This window comes from Hypanus sabinus, chromosome 14, assembly GCF_030144855.1.
Source record: "Hypanus sabinus isolate sHypSab1 chromosome 14, sHypSab1.hap1, whole genome shotgun sequence".
In the NCBI taxonomy this organism is placed as follows: Eukaryota; Metazoa; Chordata; class Chondrichthyes; order Myliobatiformes; family Dasyatidae; genus Hypanus; species Hypanus sabinus.
This window is the reverse complement of record NC_082719.1, coordinates 59,442,479-59,463,250: the sequence shown is the minus strand read 5'-3', so window position 1 is coordinate 59,463,250 and position 20,772 is coordinate 59,442,479. Positions and strand designations below refer to the sequence as shown.

Sequence of the window (20,772 nt, the reverse complement as noted above, 5' to 3'; positions counted from 1 at the left end):
CTTTATTGTTGAACCTGTAAATGATGTGTAATATTTAATTGTAATGTTCAGGCATATTACAAATCTATCAACATATAATATTTGTGTATTCCACAATAGTTAATTCTTAACCCACTGAGTACTTCCTGCATGTCTGTTTTCATTTTGAATTCATTGACTATTATGCAATTAGCTTGAACTGCTTCCATTGTTTTATTTGGTCAACCTACAAAAGCTATTTAGACCATAAGACATGGGAGCAGAATTAGATCATTTGGCCCATTGAGTGCTCTGCCATTTCATCATGGCTGATCTAATTTTCCTCTCAGCCCCAATCTCCTGCTTTCTCCCCCGTGTCACTTCATGCCCTGACCAGTCAAGAATGTTATAAACCTCTGCCTTAAATATACATAAAGACTTGACCTCCACAGTTGCCTGTGGCAAAGAATTCCACAGATTCACCACTCTCTGGCTAAAGAATTTCCTCCTCATCTCCATTCTAAAAGGATTGCCTTCAATTCTTTGACTGTGTCCTCTAGTCCGAGAGACTGTCCCACTATAGGAATCTTCCTCTCCACATCTACTCGATCAAGGCCTTTTCACCATTCGGTAGGTTTCAATAAGGTCGTCCCTCATTCTTCTGCATTCTAATGAATACAGGCCCAGAGCCTTCAAACACTTTTCATGTGACAAGTTGTTCAAACCTGGAATCATTTTCGTAGACCTCCTTTGAACCCTCTCCAGTTTGAGCACATCCTTTCTCAGTTGAGGGGCCCAAAACTTCTCACAATAATCTAAGTGCTTTTTAAAGTCTTACATCCTTGCTTTTGTATTGTACTCCTCTTGAAATGAATGCTAACATTGCATTTGCCTTCCTCACCATAGATGCAACCTGCAAATTAACCTTTAGGGAATCCTGCAAAACGACTCTGGAGTCTACTTGCGCCTCAGTTTTTTTTGTATTTTTTCTCCATTTAGAAAACAGTCAACATTGTCATTTCTTCTACCAAAGTGCATGACTATACACTTAGCAACACTATATTCCATCTGCCATTTCTTTGCCCATTCTCCTAATTCAAGTCCTCCTGTAGCCTCTATTTCCTCAAAACTACCTGCCCATCCAGCTATCTTCAAATTGTTTACGTCATCCAAATCATTTTTGTGTTTGTGCAGTACTCATCCAGGAAAACTGGGAATAATCCAAAAAGTTTCTAACTTGTTCTTTATAGATGAATGGAAAGTTCTTGGGTGTTTGGTCAGGCACTTACTGCATAATGCCCAATCTCTGACTTGCTTTACAGTCACAGGTCTTGTGGATAGTCCAGTTTAGTTTCTGTTCTGTGGAGTTCCCAGGACATTAGTGAGATGATACCTGCCTGGACAAGTGCTCCTCCAACAGAAAACTTAAAACTAGCCATAACATCTTGCGATAGTTATCAGTCTTTGAAATATTGTTTCATTATTGTCAAAATACTATTTATAGGAACTTGCATGCACAGAATTGCTTCTGTACTTTATGCAATAATTACATTTTATTAGTTTATTGTTCGTTTTTATCAGTTTTGGGGATGTTATAAAGCTATGCAAGTGGTATAATGCACATTTTTTTCTCTAAGGCCTTTAATAAATTTCTCTGTGTAGGTGGAAAACATAACCTCCAAGCATGAAGCCCATAAACTTGAACTTATTGCAAATCATGCAAAGAGCCTGGAGTCACTTGAGAGGGACTATCAGCAGTCTTTGGCAGGTAATCATTGTTGAATGATGTAATGTTTTATTACTGGAATAGCATTATGTGATGAATAAATGGTTTATAAATACTATAATTGACAAATACTATCCACAGTCTTACGTTTGATATAAACTTGTAAAAGCATTGCTTTATTTTTGTCATTCTTTGCAGAACTGACGAGATCACATGAGTTGGAACAGAAGACACTGGAAGAGAACTTTAAAGAGAGACGATTGCTGTTTGAGGTTAGTGTTACAGGCAACTTGAAAAGTACTTAGTTCTTAGTAAAATTGTTTTACCTGAGACGTGATGCCAATGAACAACTGGGCAGTTGCTTTGCTGGCATTTCAGAGGTAAAATCTGAAAATAGAAAATGCATCAAAATGATAGTGATAGAAAATCTGCAGTCCTCCTTGTATTTGACACTCCTTATGATTAGCATAAAGTGCTTGGTCTAATTCTGCTGCATTCAATGCAAGGCAAAAGATGAGTTGAAGTCATGATTGTCGTATACTAATGTAAGTTGTCAGACTTGATGGTCTTGTTTCAAAGTTTTAATATTTATAACATCAGACATTCTTGCACTTGAGCATTAATTTGTGGCACTGTACCAACAATGACATTGGAGGCAATTGCTTTGTTATTGCAAGACAGCCTGAGCTTAGATTTCTGTTTTTCGAACTTCATCCACTCAGTGGATGACCAGTGAATACTGTAATGGCAGTATTAATCATCTCAAAAACAGTTGTAGGGTTTGAGGAAGGCCTGGGCTCATAGCGACACAACAGGAGAATGGTTGCATTCTCCTTATTTTCAAACTCTGCCTGCAAGTGTCCTTTTGCAGTGTTAAGTATTTCCAATATCCTGCTTCAAATATCATGTCCCTATATTTAAAATTTCCTTCATGTGACTTCTGACCACTCATTCTTTCACTGTAAAATGACTATCATTTGCTCTTTTCAAATGCTTTTTTGAAATTGGTGCTTTCATGTGAATAACCTCTCAAATTTCTTCAAGGTTTTTAATTTTTTGCATCTTCATGGTGCACATGATCTCTACACTCTCCTTAAATTTCCCAACTAACTTTGTTCCAAGTTCCACAGTGTTCCAGCTGTATTTTAGTTTGATCAATATCCTCTCTTTATGAAGCTAATACACTAATATGGTAGTTTGCCTTGTCACTGCCAAAGATGTGTGAAAATACTTGAAGATGTGTTCTTGAAAACACTTATGTAAAATGAATCCAAACAATCTGTAACTGTTAAGAACCTGTCTAATTGGAATCTAATTTATAGGAACAAATTGCAAAACTGAATGAGGAAAATGATTCTTTGAAAGAAGAAATCAAAGCAAAAGAAGAAATTGCAAAAGCACAAATGCAGAAAGATCAAGTAAGTGCTATGTACCAAATGAGGCACTGTCCCTCTTGCATCACTAATCATTAACTGCTGATTGAAATAGTCTCCGTTTTTCCCCCATTGGTTGAGATAGTTTGTAACTTTATTCAGCTCACCTCAAGCTGAAAGCATTTGTGCTTGTTTGTGCTGTTGATGGCAAAAGCATATTTTCTCATGGAGCTTAAGTAATTGTGTTCTAAAAGTTATTTAATACAAATGAAGCAATATCATATTGTTGAGCAGACGAGTATATTTTGTGGTGAGCAAATTTCTGAATGCTTCAAAATTTGATTAGTAATGAGCTGTAATCACTTTGGCAATTCTTCTATTAAGTTAGTAAAACTGCTTTCTCAGCTTTGGAATGTTCTTTTTTCATACTTCTGATTGGTATGGTATTGTTAAACCACACTTAGTTTTGCAAAAAAAAGCCCTGGGACCTATGTTTAACAATTCAGAGGATTATTGAGCTGCACAGTGAGTAAAGCTGTTGCTTCACTGCTCCAATGAGCAAGGTTCAATTTTGACTATTGAGAGTTTGCTTGCCCAGCCTATGGCTGGATTTCTCCTGGATGGTCCTGTTTCTGTTCATGCTTGGGTAGGCTAATTGATCCCTGAAAATTGCTGTGCGGTGTGTAAATAAATAGGATTTTTGATGGCTGGTGAAGACCTATTGGACCAAAGGGTCAAATTTTATGTGCAGCTCCAACAGTCAACTTTGGCCTTCAATTTCAAGGAAGATCCATTGTGCTCTTTTTTTGGCAAAACTCGGGTTTCCAGCAATCAATTGTTGGAAATGTATTTTCTCTTCCCAGAGATCTCCTTTATTTGTTTTTCAAACAATGCTATTATCTTTAGACTAATGTTTAAATAACTTTAAATCTTGCTATTGTAATTCAGAAGGCGTTATGATAAAAGGTAAAACTAGTCCAGATATTAACAATAGTTTTTAGTATAGTGTTTTAAAACAAAACATACATTTTCTGTACTTAAGGGTATGCATCATATGACTGAACAATAATCCAAGAGTTTTGGACCCTAGAGAAGGCTGGTCCTGACTCACCTTCAACCGCTGGTCACATTGGGCCTCAATCCCCTGCAATTTGCTTACCAGGAGCACATTGAAGTCAATGATGCTGTCATGTACCTGCTGAACCAAGCCTACTCTCATTTGGATGAGCAGGGCAGCACTGTGAGGATCATGTTTTTTGATTTATCAAGTGCCTTCAAATCCATACATCCCTCATTGCTGGGGGGAAAAGCTCTGTTCATTGCAGGTCGGTACTTCCATTGTATTCTAGATAACGGACGATCTGACTGGCAGACCGCAGTTTGTATGGCTTCAGAGCCATTTGTCAGACATGGCTTCAGGCAGCAGTGGGGCCCCATGGGACTGTGTTGCCTTCCTTCCCATTTACCCTGTTTACCTTGGATTTTAGATACAACACTGAGTCATGTCATCGGCAGAAATTCTCTGATGACTCAGCTCTTTGGGTGTATAAAGGACGATGAATGCAGGGCCCTGATGGAGGACTTTGTCAAATGGTGCAAGCTGAATCATCTACAGCTCGACATCAGCAAGACAAAGGAGTTGGTGATGAACTTCAGGAAGACTAAGCCTGCACTGCTCCCTGTTACTATTGAAGGGAAGGATGTGGGTGTGGTGACGACCTGGGGGTGCACATGGATGACAGACTTGAGTGCAGCACCAACATAAAGGCTGTGTCCAAGAAGGGCCAGAGTTACCTCTACTACTTCAGGAGACTGAGGTCCTTTGGAGTATGCAAGCCTCTCCTTCACATGTTCTACCAGTCTGGTGTCACCGGTACAATCTTGTATGCGGTGGTGTGCTGGGGCAATGGCATCAACACAGGTGATGCCAACAGGCTCAATAAACTGATTAGAAATGCTGGCTCTGTTATAGGAGTCAAACTGGACACACTGCTGGCTGTGATAGAGCAAAGGACCCTACAGAAAATCCTGGTAATTCTGGACAATGTTTCTCACTCTTTGCATGCCACCTTGGCTGAGCAAAGGAGCACTTTTAGTAATAGACCAAGGTAACTGCGCTGCTCCAAAGAGACCCATATGAGGCCAATCTTACCACCTGCGGTTAGGCTTTGTACTGAGTCAACTTACAGCTGAGGAAGTGGTGAGCCCCTCCTGTTAGTTTCAGGTAATATCTTTTATTCTTTTGTACTTCTCTGCTAATATCTGTATATCTGTGCACTTGTAATGCTACTGTGACACTAATTTCCTCTGGGATCAATAAAGTATCTATTTATCTTCATTTCCAATCAAAGTTATTTGAGAACATGTGTAAATGACTCTATATTATCAGAATCAGGTTTATTATCACTGGTATGTGTCATGAAATTTGCTAACTAGCTACCATTGAGGGTGCTTCTAAATGCAGCAATGTTTCCAAGTTGTTCCCTGAAGCATAATCAAATGAAGACTCATTAAACCAAAAGTGATAAGGGGAGACTTTTTTCCCTCTACCCAGTTCTTCCTCCACCACCCCAAACATCACACAGTTTGTTTCTCTTCCTTTACTCTTTCTATTTGCCCATCACCCATGTACTCATTTCACTGGATTCCCCCTCCCCCTCAACTGTTCTTATCTGCCCATCCCACCTCCCTCTTCTTTCCTATCAGCTTCTATCATCTGCCGCACTTTGTTCCCTCTGCTCTACCTTCCTCCCTCTAACTATTAACATTCCTCACCTAGATTCGCTGACAGGCTAGATCTTTCTCCACCTGTTCCCTTCACATCTTTATAAGGGCTATCTGTCATCCAAGTATAAATATTGACTGTCCGCTCCACTTTATGGATGCAACAGTTGCCATTCAACCACACACAGTGAAGCAGTGTTCCTCTGGAGCCACGGTGCAAAACACAGAATTAACAGTTGCATATGGCACATATAGCTATGATAACAAAAGAACATAGTTACAAAAACTGTGTACAGTTCAAGTCCCTGAGTGTCATGCTCTGTAAATTGATGGTGCATGGATTTTGTCCTGGAGCCACATACCTGCAAGAACAGCCCACAGCAGTTCCTCGTACCATGCAGTGCAGCCACAGACAAAGGCAATCCATCTTTTTTCTCACAGAGTGAACACTGGAGAGCAGCACCAACAGGAGGGACCAGTTCCCAACCCCCAAACCAACGCAAAGCCCGCTTTAGCGTCTCCTTCCTTGGCAACTCCAAGGCGCAAATGAAGACCTGGTTCACGCTGCAACCAAGGCCATTGAACCAGTGAATCAAACATTATCAATGTCCAACGGGGTTCTGTAATTGGAACAAAAATGTCCGAGACAATCACCTGCACTGTCTGTTGGACATGCACCTGCTGCAACACTGTGCGTAACAAGTCCAGCAGCTCGCTACTGGGGTAGACCTGCAGTATTCGATGCTCTTGATAACCAGCAGTGTCTTGTGATCATGAAAGAGATATAAAGGATGAACAATCACACCTTTGGTTGGACCCTGAGAGGCCATTGCATCAGAGTGCATCGTCATCATGCAGTGAAATGCATCCTTTTGTGTCAAATGAAATCAGTAGGAGTCATGGTGAGCAACCTGCAAGTGTTGCGACATTCCAGTGCCAACATCACATGCTCACAAATTGCTGGACATCTGGAATATGGAAGGAAGCAAATCATCTGTTGGAAACCCATGCAGTCATGAGAGCATATAAGCTGATTTGAGACAGTGGTGGGAATCAGACCTCCATCTGACTGCTGGCACTGCAAAAGCATTGTCCAAACTGTGCGGAATCTTGTCCAGAGGTTTTAGGATGGCTTTTGGAAGAGTTGCAAGTTGAAAAATTTGGGTAAACTCATGATCCTTAGTTAATGATGGATAGAGAAAGGGGAGGGGATCAGAGTTTAAAGTTTTTTTTGGAAGGGGAGTGAGGACTGAGCGTAACAGCATTGCTGATAAATGGTAAATTGGCAATATGGAACAACTGTAGTTGTGGACTTTTATAAAGATCAAATGGAGGTGGCGATAGCTGATTTTCCGGTTTAATTCAGATAAATTGCAGCTCATACTAAACTGACAAAACCACCTGCCAATTCTGGTTGAGTGATTATATAACAGTGAGAATGGGTGCTTTGAGAAAAGTGGATCACTTATGGGAATTATTTGTGATCAGCTTTGTTTATACCCTGTGGGAAATGCTGTCTGTTTCCAGCAGGTGATAAAATTTAAAAAACAACTCCTGTGTACTATTTAACATGTTTTGAAACCCTTCTAAATTCACCCACTGTCATATAAATTTAAGTGTGGAATTTTTGTGGGAGATTTGGTCAATGCTGGTAAGTGTTGAACCATAATATTATTCTGTATCTGAGATGAAAATGTTAGAGGCAGCTACATTGGGTTTGTAGTAATGCACAGACCAGGTGAGTAGTGAAGGCAGGTTTCCATGCTTGAAGGACATGAGCTAACAGGGTGGGCTTTTGACTTTATCATTAAGACTGTGGTATGCTTTTGATATTTCACGCTTAAATTCAACAGCTGCTATTGATGGCATGAGATTTTGTCCTTTTGGACCTGTGATCAGAAGTTCAAACTGATACCAAATAAGTTAACCCAAGCACCAGGTTGCTTCTTTGTAATTCAAATAGTCCATGTATTGAGTCAAAATGCTGGAAACGTATGGGTCACATATCATTTGTAGAAAGAAAAGCAGTTGATGCTTCAGGATGAAGGCCTTTTGTCGTAATTGGGAGTGAGGGTGGGAAATGAATGTATAAAACAAAGAATATCTCTAGTCTGTGGTCAGGTTGTAGAACAACAATCAGATTGAAGACAGTTATAGAGAATATGGAGTTTAATTGCCCTCATCCATGCTCGTTCTGAGAGCAAATGCAGGAATATACAGTTTGAGCTGCGAGATGTTAAGGGCTCTGTCAACAATGGCAGAGGCCAAACCACAGTTCAGAAAGAAGGAAGACATCTTGGAGGTGAGGGGGGCATATGAGCATTTAGAATGGAGGAACTGAAACAATGGAATTATGCTCTTGCAGGCAGAGTGGGAGGGTGTAGCTGAGATAGATAAGTGAGAGTCGGCTTCTGATCCGTGTTTGTCACCAGCCTAACACTTAAAATGCAGGAAGGGGATAGTCTGAGGTGGACAATGTAAATAATCATTTTAAAAAAAGCAGGGATCAGGATCTCCACAATCATATAGCGGAGAAAAGGTTGTGACAGGCAAATCAAAGATGCAGAAACAGAATGTTCCATGGACCCATGCACATTGCCGTAGCAACAGCTTTCGATCACGGAGATGGGGATGGAGCTGAATAAGTTCTGCTAGGCAAAGGTGTGCTGGTTGAGGGATGTGACTTGGATCTGTGTTCAAGGAAGAAGCACTTCTGACAAGTTGGGATAGCAGAGGAATTGTTCATACGTGGTAACATGAGCTGGATGGAGTCGCACAAATTAAAAAACCTGAATAAGATGGTGTCAGGTATATGGATGTGAGTGGGAAGAGATTGAACCAGAGGAGGAAGGGTGGAGTTAGAGCAGGAAAAATTAAGTTTTGAGCAGCTCTGCCTGTATTGTCATCAAGCAGAAACTGGCTGTGACAGTCTGAGATACAGTGCTGGAAACTAAGGAGTAAGGAGCTGCTGTCTGCTGGTATTACTGTCCAGAGGATTAAGTATCAGTGAGGTGTCATTTGTCCCTTGAGACCATGACAATGCCATCCTTGTCAGAATGTTTGATTTAAAAATATGGTGTTTTTAGTGAACGGTGCTACAGTTTCTGGGGTGGGGGAGGGTTTGATTGGGAAATCTGAAGAGAAATGGTCTGAATTTGGCAAGGGTAGGCTCTGACCATAGAATTGAACTTAGAAATTGTAGTAAAATCATCAAGCACGGATTGGAGAGGAATAAAGCAGAGATCTCTATTGAATCACTGTTTGGCACTGAATTTTACTGCATTAACTTGTTATACGTTTGATGTATAGTTTACCCAGAATACACGGACTGTACAACTAGTGTGATGCCAGCTAAAAATCAATGGTATAATTGGAAACCCACCTGTTGAAATCTGTTTTAATTGTAGAAAGTTGACCCCACGGGTCTATATTTGGAGCGAGAATTGGAAAGTCTAAAGGCAGTGCTTGAAATAAAAAATGAGAAAATACATGATCAAGAAAAAAAGCTGATGCAGATGGAAAAACTGGTAAGTACACTTGGCCATGAAAAGCTAAAATCCAGCACATGGGTGTGTAATATTTAGAATAGGCAGATATTCTATTGTTATATTGAGAAAGTCTTATTTCCAGTATACCATAGCCATTTGATCATTGCTTACCTTTTAACAGCTTAACTAAATGATGACTAAAACTCCACACAACTTCCCAGTGGATCTTCAATGCACTTTTAAGATTTTAAGACTTTGTACATAGTGAGGATCTGACCACTATGTTTCAGCTGTAGCCTTCCAGGTCTAGGTTATTTGAGGTTTGGTCTGAGAAACATTTAAACGAGGATGATAGGAGGGTATGTTCACTTGGAGATGGGGGTATGACCAGCTGAAAGTAATTACCACAACTTGGAAGGCTAAATGCCAGTCTGAAAAAATCTTGTTTCCTTTTTCCAACAAAAATAGATGGAGAAGCATGTAGTGCTGGACGAAAAGCTTAAAATTGTACTTCAAGAAAATGAAGACCTAAAAGCTCGAATGGATAAGCACATAGCTGTTTCCAGGTAAGTGACTTCAAACATCCTGAAACACTTGAGTTTAACATTGTTATACTCAATGTTGCAATGTGGAATTCAGATGCATCCTTCTGAGGTATAGTTTGATATGAAAAATGCCACCTTTGGTATTGCATTAGTGTATCAGACCAGCTTTATCTTCCACAGTGAAGCTGGAAATCTTTTCTTTAGAAATGGTGGGCACATTTCGGTTTGTTAACCACTAGGCAGTTTTGGGCTTTATGTTGAAAGTGAAATTCAACATAATTTGAGAAAAGCAAAAATGTTGTCCTAAATTGAAGCTGACATGATTTTTGGCCTCAAAGTCAAAAAAGCAAAAATTTTAAAATATTTCTTAAGTCCCTTTTGCTTTTAAAATGTATTGTTTTGTTATTTTATATCAAAAATATTTGCATTAGAAGTTGGCACTGTCTTCACAATTAGATCAATGAGAAAACATGAAGTATCTGATGGCACAGGCATATTTGAACCACCATCAAATTTGCTTTTTAAGTTCCAAAATGGCACTTTTCAATGAATTCAATGAATTCTGACCTGTTTTGTACTTTGCATCTTCACCTTTGCATCTTGCTTAGTTTTTTTTTGAATTCAATGAATTCTGACCTGTTTTGTACTTTGCATCTTCACCTTTGCATCTTGCTTAGTTTTTTTTTGCAAACTGGAGATCTTATTGCTATGGCTTTTATCGTGAAATGAGGCTGCCCTTGGGCAGTGACTGGGACTTGTGGTGGAGCCCAATATCCTGTCCTTGTTTGCCCCAGTGACCTGCTAGTAGATCGCACTGTCGTAGCTTTGCATCTGTTTGTAAAGCACTTGAGACTTTAAAATTGAAATGGTTTTAATTAAAATTTTGTACAAATGACACTGAATTGACCATTCAGATAAATCAAAAGCATTTTATTCAGGAAGGAATGGGAGAGCTTCTAATCATTTTGGTTTCTACAAAGAAGATGCCAGAGAATTAGACAAGTCCTTATCGCAGAGAAGATGTACATAGCTATTACATTAAAGGCTCAGGACAGTTGGTAAGAATTGGTTAAGAAGGTTTCTCAAATGTGGGCTCTGGTATATTTAATACTCTTCAGATAGATCTAGGCAAATGTATAATCTAATCAGAGTAAAAATCCATAGAATCAAAGAAAAAAATGTCAAGTTGGATTCAAAACAGTCCATAGCACAGAGGAGGGGTTCCAGCCTTTTTAATGCCATGGACCAAAATTATTAAGCAAGGGATCTGTGTACCCCCAGTTGGGAACTGCTGGGATAGAGAATTAGTTGGTATTGCTTCCAGGATGTTGAAGGCTGAGTGCATTGTATTCTGAACGGCCTGTGGTGAATTCCTTTCTGTGATAATAATTGATGTGAACTTGGGAAATGTGATTGGGTTTGATGAAATGTGCAGAAAGAAATTGCAAGCTGCAGTAATATGAGTGAACTGGTTAGATGACAGAAATGTGGCACACAGGATTGAAATTCAATTGAGACAGATGTTTTGCCCTCATTGCATTTTTCACAGGACATGCATATATTGATAACTGACAGGATCTTGAAATTGAATGTACATGGTAGCATAGTGGCTAGCGCAATGCAATTACGGCTTGTGGCATCAGAATTTGGAGTTCTGTTCTGGCACCGTCTATGACAGGAGTCGGCAACCTTTACCACTGAAAGAGCCATACGGACCCGTTTCCCACAGAAAAGGAAACACTGGGAGCCGCAAAACCCGTTTGACATTTAAAATGAAATAACACTGCATACAATGTTTTTTTTTGCCTTTATGCTATGTATAAACAAACTATAATGTGTTGCATTTATGAAATTGATGAACTCCTGCAGAGAAAACAAAATTACATTTCTGCATGCAACAAAAACATTTTGAACTCCGAAAAAAAGACGTTGGGTTGAAGGTTACTCCATAGTTAGCCCTACCTTGGATCGAAAAATTAAAAGAAATCGCGCACTGGCGGGTGTCAGGCATTGGCAGTGGTAACGTATATTAATAACGATAAAAAACACGTTGTAGCGGTGTGCTACACACAGCGCTAAAATAACAACACAGAGTCGGTAAACTGCAGTCAAAGATAACTTTATTCGAACTAAACAGCCTTGCTTTAAAGCCTCCCTCAACCCGCCCCCCATGGGCGCGGATGCTCCAAAAGACACGTACTCACAAACCCCCATAGGCTATCTCCCTTAGCTGGAATGCTGGCTAATTGTGAGCCGGTTCGGATGTGCCAGGAAATGGGGTCGCCACAATGTTTTATTTAGATTGTACAGGATCACCATAATCTTCAAATTTCGAATTACATTTCAAAAATTAACAAACTAACATAAAGTACATTTTAATTGAATACTCATCATTTATTTTCCAAAGCCACGGGGAGCCGCAGCACAGAGATGAAAGAGCCGCATGTGGCTCTGGAGTCGTGGGTTGCCTACCCCTGGTCGATAAGGAGTTTGCACGTTCACCTTGTGACCTCGTGAATTTCCTCCTGGTGCTTCAGTTTCCAAAGAGCTACTGATTAGTAGTTGAATTGGTCATTGTAAATTGTCCTGTATTCAGGTTAGAGTTAAATATGTGGGTTGCTGGGTGGCACAGCTCATTAATCCACAAAAGCTTATTCTGCGTTTTATCACTAAATAAAATAAAAATTTAAAGTTGACAGTTTGGGTTGATCATTGTATCGTGGTGGCACACAAAAGTTGTACCTGAGGCCTAGAATAGGCTCCTGATACAGCCTCCACTTCATTGGTAAGATCCGCCATAATTTGGGGAACTGCTTCATCGAGGCCCTCCACACCATCTGCCACAAGTAGGACTCCCCAGTGGCCAAACAGTTCAATTCCCATTTCCATTCCTGTTCCGACGTGTCGATCCATGGCCGCCTCTTGTGCCAAGATGAGGACACTCTTGGTGGAGGAGCAGTATCTTGAATTCTGTCTGGGTACCTTCCAACCTGATGGGGTGAGTATCAATTTCTCCTGGTGAACAAATTGCACCCCCCCCCACCCCCAATCCTCAGCCTAACCTTTAACTTCTCGGCTGCCTATTCTGCCGATTATTTCCACTGGGTTCCCTCCTTCCCCTTCTCCTATCAGATTTTTGGCCTTTTCCACCAGTCTGGCTTTACCTATCACCTTTCGGCTAGTCTCTTGCCCTATCCCCACTTTTTCATTCAAGCATCTCCCCTCCCACACTCATTCCTGCTTAGTCCCCCAATCAGGGTCACGTGAAGCCATGGGAGAAGGTAGTGGGTGGTCATATGAGCAGCTGGTCCACATGACAAGTGCTGATTATGCAACCAATGATGCCAGGCAGGCAAACTCTGAAGAGTATTGACAGTGATTGGTGTCATCTGTCTTGTAAAGACAATGCCCAGAAGAAGGTAATGGCAAACCACTTATGTAGAGTAATTTGCCACGAATAATCATGGTCATAGACCATGATCACTCATGTCTTAATCAGGTGGTATTTATACCCCTGTTGTCTATCTCTCTTGATTGGAGGAAAAGAATTTTAACAAAGACTAAGGTCTCACTCTAATTAAGAACTGGAATTCAATTGTATACCAGGTGGGACAACAGAAACCTGATTGGATGAGGACTAACCGATCAGGAGGGATGGACAATGGGGGTCTAAATACCACCAGACTAAATATACCCAGGCATCATCCTTGAAGATGGCAGAGGTTGTCATCAAAAGTTGGTTAAAATTTGATACCTATACCTAGCTAGAAGCCCAAGAAGAGTTTATTGATCATATACACCAGGAAAGCACTAGATCCTGGTTCAGAGAAGATTGCAGATACATCTTGGGCTGAAGAATATCACAGGATATTCCTTACATTATTTTTGTAATTTATAGATTTGTCTTTGTACTTTAGAGCTACTGCAAAATAAATTTCACACTTCATTGATAATAAATCTGATTCTACTGAATGCCTAAACTGGCAATCTGTGGGTTAATGTTAGCTTTTAATAAACATGAGATTCTGTGAGTACTAGAAATCTTGATTAACACACAAAATGCTGGAGGAACTTGGCAAGTGAGGCAGCAGCATGGAGGTAAATAAACAGTCAATGTTTTGGACCAAGAAAACTGCAGCATATCATGTGTTGTCAGCTTTTAACACCTGTTTCATCGCTACTGCACAGGTTTGTACATATGTGAAGTTATTTACATCACAGATGATCATTACTGCAGCGTGGAGCTGACAACACACGTAGTCCATTTATGAACATTTGAATTTTCCGGCACCTTAAGTAAATTGGTTTGTTAATTCAAGATGCCATTCTTTTCAGTGAAAGCTAAAATTGCTGTGAGGGAGATAGGCAAGTTGGAGATGAAACAAAATTGTAAATATTTAATTTTTTCAATGATTTTCCTTGTTGCAATTTTTAAGTTTTTGGCTTTTGAGGTATTTAGTATCTTTGACAGCTTGTTCATTCTGACAAAACCTTTCAGAGGACAGATAATAGCAGAGGCTCTGCTGGAGACCTAACCCATCACACTGCAGCTGATGGGCACCAGTCCTGGTGAGAGCAGGCTTTGTGAGCTAAGCAGTAGTTCTGGTTCAGTGCAATGCCAAGTTATATTTGACTCTGTTCTATTATACATGTAGTCAAGCTTGTGGTGAATTGTTAATGACCATTTAGATATTAACGTTCTTTATTTCATTTTATTGAAAAATTCCAATATAACCTGTTATCATAATGCAGAGTGAAGTTAAGTGACAGCATTTGAGATGTACCCAGATGTTGCATTCAGAGTAATTCCCTGTGCATGTGCAATATGAAAGCTGTTTTGTGAAGTAAAATTTTATTGTTAAAAGTTATGCATTTATGAACTGGTGACTTCCTCATTGAGCAATAAATTTACCTAATTATCCTTGCAGGCAACTATCGACAGAGCAAGTGGTTCTTCAAGAGTCATTGCAGAAAGAATCTAAAGTCAACAAGCGTTTATCTATGGAAAATGAAGAACTTTTATGGAAATTGCAAAATGGAGATGTTCTTAGCCCTAAAAGGTTGTCACCAAGTTCCTCTTTCTCCTTTCAGTCTTCTAGAAATTCAGCATCCTCTCTTTCTGGCCCTGGACCTTTACCAAGGTGATGCATTCCAAGTTTTTTTACGCTGTTAATTATTGGAACACACAAGGGCTATTGGATTTCAAACATGGCAAATAAAATACTGTTCTATTATGGTGTAACGTTATGGAAAACATTGTTTTTAGTATCTACAGTATATTGTGTATGATCTGTATATAAAACTTGTTGCACAAAGCACTTAATATAAACAGCAAGAGTCTTGCTTTTGCCTTTTTGCCTATTAAAATGAAACTCAGGGCATGTAGATTATTTTTTAGCTAATTTGTGTGTTCCTCATTTGTGTAAAACATTGGTCTGGTACACAGACAATTGTCGGGAAGTACTGAGGATCACCTTCATGGTGAGCTGACAGGATGTTGCTTGAATTTTTTTCCCAGCAAAGGTGATTAAAGTAACGTTGGAGGAACTAGGCAATATCCAGATGAAACTTGGTTGTTTAACAAATGTCAGGAAATGCTTGTGCAGTATATAGTTCTTGATACGGTTAAAATTGGTCAGATACCTGTATATAAATTTAACTTCTCTTGGAAGCTAATGGCTAGAAAATGTAACATCATAGCATTCAGGATTTGCTGTTATAATGCAGAAAGATGCTATTAGATTATCTAAGCACTTAAGCAATATTAAAGGAACATTTAATATTAGGCTAGAAATGCAAGTAGAGCACTTAAATCCATTGCAATATCTGGCTGCATATTGCTTGCTTCCTTTGGTTCTAATGATTTTTTTGTGAAATTTCCAAGACAGGCCAGCATCATCCTGTTACAGGGTTTCATTCTACCTTGCAGGACATTGAGCTGTATTGTTAATGGGTTAAAATAAGTCTCTGCATGGTTCACAGAGGATGTAGTTCTAAACAACCCAAAATGAAACTAGGTGTTTTGGTGACAGTATGTTATTTTATGAATTTAGACTTTGTAATAGATGATGAGTTGGACTTGGGAGACTGTAATGGAACATTGGGATTGATCAAAAATAGTAAAATTATGAAATACCAAGTGTCATGGTTTGACTTCTGACACCAAAACTTGAACAGTTCTCTTCAGCGAAGATTTGTAGCTTTTCTGAAACTTGTCTCCATTGGGTTTGTGGCTGGACATATATAGGTGATCATTTCAGTCTTTCCTCTGCCTTTTTTTTAAAGGGCTTGTGAATCTGCAGCCCCACGTAGATCCTGAGTGGTCAGAAAGAGAGCCCAGATATTCTGGTTTGGAGTACTTAGAGCTGTAGGTTCTGGAAATTGAAAGGAATCCTTTTGCTGTTATTTTGGTAGATTAACCCCAAATCAAAATGATCTGTTAGATTTGACAACCTCCATGTGCAAATTAATGAAACACTGATTGTAAATTTGTGGTCATGATAGCTCCATTATGCATGAATGCAATAAAGGTGAAAATAGCATTCTTTTTGCAATCTCATTAAAGTAAATAATTGTAATATTGCAATTGCTCTAATTATACTTTAGTTACTTAAATTGATATTATTCTTGACATGCCCATGAGCTGGTGAATTCCAAAGACTGAGGATAAATCTTTAGAAAAACTGTTAAATATTGCTTTTTAGCCCAGCAAAAATTGTGATTTTGTTACACTGAATGTTAAGTGGACCCATTCTACTGTATTGATGTGTATATTAAAAGTGAGTCTTTCTGTTTGAATTCCCAAATGAAAATTGGCATTTGCCTTAAATGTTTTCAATTTTGTCTTGATGTTTACTGATTTACAGTTCACTTTCCAAATTAATCAGGTATGTAGAGTTGTATCTGATTTGAGTTGCAAAGTATTGAATGCTTCAATTTCTCAGGCAAATTATGATAATTTTAAGTGGAACAGCACTTGTTTCTGATCTGTGTACTGGTAACTATACACTGGATAAAAATGAACCTCAATCATTGTCATAAATTCTGTGTGTAGATTCATTTCACCTATAAATTGGTGAGAGCCAGAAAATTGGATTTATGGTGGCTCTCATTTCTATGCAATGTCATCCCACAAGCTAGTAAACATCCTGATGTGGATCTGCAATATTAAACATGTTAACTTTATGATTAAAACATTCCAATATTCATACAGGTTTTCAAGTAACACACCCTAATGCCTTTACCATTTTTTTTTTGTCTGGTGTTGGTACTATATAAAGTCTTGTTTAATCAGTTGTGGAAATGATTTTGTTTGAAATAAAACCATCTGCCTCGTTTCAATCAGAACTTTAAATAATTACCTTAATCCTAACATTAACTAACTGAATTGATTCAAAGATATTTCTCATATTTGATAGACCAGTGTTTATTATGCAACTCGTGAGTTTTTCTTCACTATACATACGTGTTTTTGAAACTCATTTATGCACATGGGATGGGCCTGAAGTTTCTTGTTGCAAAGGAATGTTAGTTATTGGTTGATCATACCTGTGTTATTTGAATGTTAGTTTAAAAAGAGATGTTTCCATTGTGATCCATAGAGATGCATAATTAAGAAACCTTCCCATTTACTGATGCTTTTTGGATGGTTTTAGGTACTTGCAGTATTTAAGCTAGCATATCCTTAGAAGCCAGTCTGTTATATTTTTAAAAATCTCCCATCTTCAAAGTATTTGTTATATTTTTGGATAACTTTGGAATTAGTTCAACAAGATTCAAAGTGAATTTATAATTTATACTTCCTGCAAACTAGAGGCCCAAGGCAAAAAGGGCATTAGTTAAAGTACTTTAACAAAGCTAACTAAATATCTTGATTTCATCTTACATGTACCTTGTGCATTGATCAATTTTAATCTTTTGCATTGTAAATGTATTTGTTGCTTCCTGGTTGAATAAAGTCATTGCTGTTTTCCCCAATCAAACATTTGTTGTTTTTGTGTGTTGCTGGATATTCATCCAGACTACATTCATTTCATTTTTTTTCTATTTAAGACATTGCAGGCATATCAACCAGTTTAACAATAGAAATTCTGGGAGTGATCTATTCCTGTTTCCAAACTGTTTTGCAACACTGATGAACTTATTCTTGGCTCATTCTAATGCATTCTGAGTCAACAGGTTCATAATTATGAGGTGGGCTGTCTTAAATTGAAGGAGCAATATTACTTGTGGAGTAAATTGAAGAAGTGAGTGAATAGATCACAGACCAAGTAGACAATTGACATCAGGGCACCTCCATGTGCACACTAACCACCACAGACATTCAACTATGTAAAGATTGAAATTATTCAGCCTGACAGATTTTGTCCTTGATCAGCTGCTTTCAGGCAATCTGGAAATTTTCTATTTAAAACACTTCTTAAAAAGTAAAGATGATGCATTTAATATAATGGGGTTAACAATGGTATAGCTAATAGTTTACAGTTCCTGAAACATGGATTCATTGCTGACTTTGTGCTTTCTTGTGTGATCTGTACATTCTTAAGTGTGGATTTCCTCAAGGTGTTCTTTATTTCTCTCACATCTCAAGTATGTCTAAGTTGATAGGCTAATTGGTTATTGTAAGTTTACCCTTGGTGTCTAGGTAAGTGTCCTGTCCAGGTTCTACCGATCTGAGGAGAATAAAAATATAAGTTGAGGTTTGGTTTGTTCTTGGGCTAAGTGACTGACAGCATGTCAAACTGGATGAGACCAAATAGCCAGTAGTATAAGAAAATACCTTGGGTTTTTCAGATCTGTTAAGAGTAAAAGAGGAGACTGGATGCAAGACTGGAGGAAAATTATGCTGGAGAGGTAGGAATGGCGGATGCACTGAACTACTTTGCATCAGTCTTCACTGTGGAAAGCACCAGCAGTATGGCAGAAATTTGAGTGTTCGGGGTAGAATTGAGTGTAATTGGTAAGGGTACTAAGGAGAGGGTGTTTCGGAGGCTGAAAGGTCTGAGAATAAAATAATCAACCTGGACCAGATAGACTATACCCCAGTGTTCTGATTATGGTAGCTGAAGAGATTTTGGAGGTATAATCTCTAAACTCAAGAATGACTAAATTCTGGAATAGTTCTGGATGACTGGAAAATTGCAAATGTCACTCCACTCTTTAAAAAAGGAAGAAGGCAAAAGAAAGAAAATTATAGACCAGTTAGCCTGACCAGTAACTGTTAAGATGTTGGAGTCCATTATTAAGGATGAGGTTTCAGGGTACTTAGAAACATAGAAAACCTACAGCACAATACAGGACCTTTGGCCCAAATGGTGTGCCAAATATGTACGTACTTTAGAAATTACCTGGGGTTACCAATAGCCCTCTTTTTCTAAGCTCCATGTACGTATCCAAGAGTCTTGTAATACCCTATTGTATCCCCTATGGAGGTGCATGGTGATAAAAAAAGGCCACAGTCTGCTTGGTTTCATTAGGGGGCAATCTTGCCTGGAAAATTTGTTGGAATTATTGGAGAAAATAACACAGGATAGACAAAGGAGAGTCAATGGGTGTTTATTTGGATTTTCCAAGCTGCTGCACATGAGGCTGCTATACAAGATCAGAACCTGTGGTATTACAGGGAAGATAATAGCATGGATAGAAACACACACAAAATGCTTGAAGGATCTCAGCAGGTCAGGCAGCATTTATAGAAAAGAGTACGGTCAGTGCTGGGCCGAGACCTTTCATCAGGATCCGATTAAAGGTCCAGGCCTGAAACATCCACTATTTACTCTTCTCCATAGATGCTGCCTGGCCTGCGGCATTCCTCCAGCTTTTTGTGTGTGCAGATGGAGATTGGCTGACCAGTAGGAGGCAAAAGGTGGAATTTTCTAGCTGTCTTCCGGTAACTAAGGGTATTCTGCAGGGGTCAGTGTTGAGACAGCTTCTTTACATGTTACATGTCAATGCTTTGGATGACAATTGATGGTTTTGTAGTCAAGTTTACGAATGATACAAAGATGGGTGAAGGGGCAAGCAGAGAATCTGAGCTGGACAGTCAGAATAGGAGAATGGGCAAAGAATTGGCAAATGGAATATACTGTAGGGAAGTGTATGGTCATACACTTTAGTAGAAAGATTTAAAATGCAGACTATTTTCTGAATGGTGAGAAAATTCAGAAGTCCTGAGGTGCAAGGGGATTTGGGAGTCCTCATGCAGGATGCAGTAACAGTTAACTTGCAGGTTGAATTGGTAGTAGTGAAGGCAAGTTAATGTTCATTTCAAGCAAACTAGAATATAAAAGCAATGATGTAATGCTAAGTCATTGGTCAGATGGACCTTGGAGCAGTTTTGGGCACCTTATGTAAGAAAAGGTGTGCTGTCATTGGAGAGGGTCCAGGATGATGTTCACAAGAATTATCCCAGGGATGAAAATTAATGTATGAAGAGTGTTTGCTGGCTCTGGGCCTGTATTCACTGGAGTTCAGAAGTATTGGGGGTGGGGGGAGTCTCATTGAAATGTATTGAATATTGAAAGGTTTAGATAAAGTAGATGTGGGGAGGATGTTTCCAGAGGGTACAGCCTCAGAAAAGAAGGACATGCCTTTAGAACAGATGAGGAATTACTTCAGCCAGTGTGTGGTGAATCTGCAGAATTCATTGCCACAGACAGCTGTGGAGGCCAAGTCACTGGGTATATTTAAAGCAGAGGTTGATAGGTTCTTGATTAGTCAGGGAATCAAAGGTTGTGGGCAGAAAGTAGGAGAATGGGGTTGAGAGGGATAATAAATCAGCCCTGATGGAATGGTGGAGCAGACTCGATGGACCGAATGGCATGATTTTGCTCCTACGTTTCATGGTTTTGTGGACATTTTTCCCTATTTAAACTGAAATTGCCTATACTGGAGTTTTATGATGGGTATGTATTTAATCTTAGAAACAGCTTACTTAAATACTCATTTCTATTGGTGAC

The 20,772-nt window shown here is 39.1% G+C and overlaps 1 protein-coding gene across 1 annotated transcript in view; it reads left to right on the top strand.

Annotated features, from left to right (window-relative positions):
• mtus1b (microtubule associated tumor suppressor 1b) overlaps positions 1-17,790 on the top strand; it is a 128,246-nt gene extending 110,456 nt beyond the window's left edge. The window contains exons 12-17 of the mRNA XM_059988636.1: positions 1,621-1,726; positions 1,883-1,956; positions 3,007-3,102; positions 9,189-9,308; positions 9,738-9,835; positions 14,743-17,790. Coding sequence (XP_059844619.1) covers positions 1,621-1,726; positions 1,883-1,956; positions 3,007-3,102; positions 9,189-9,308; positions 9,738-9,835; positions 14,743-14,959 — 711 coding nt within the window. The 3' untranslated portion in view covers positions 14,960-17,790. The remainder of the gene's footprint in view (positions 1-1,620; positions 1,727-1,882; positions 1,957-3,006; positions 3,103-9,188; positions 9,309-9,737; positions 9,836-14,742) is intronic.
• Positions 17,791-20,772: the final 2,982 nt, after the last annotated feature.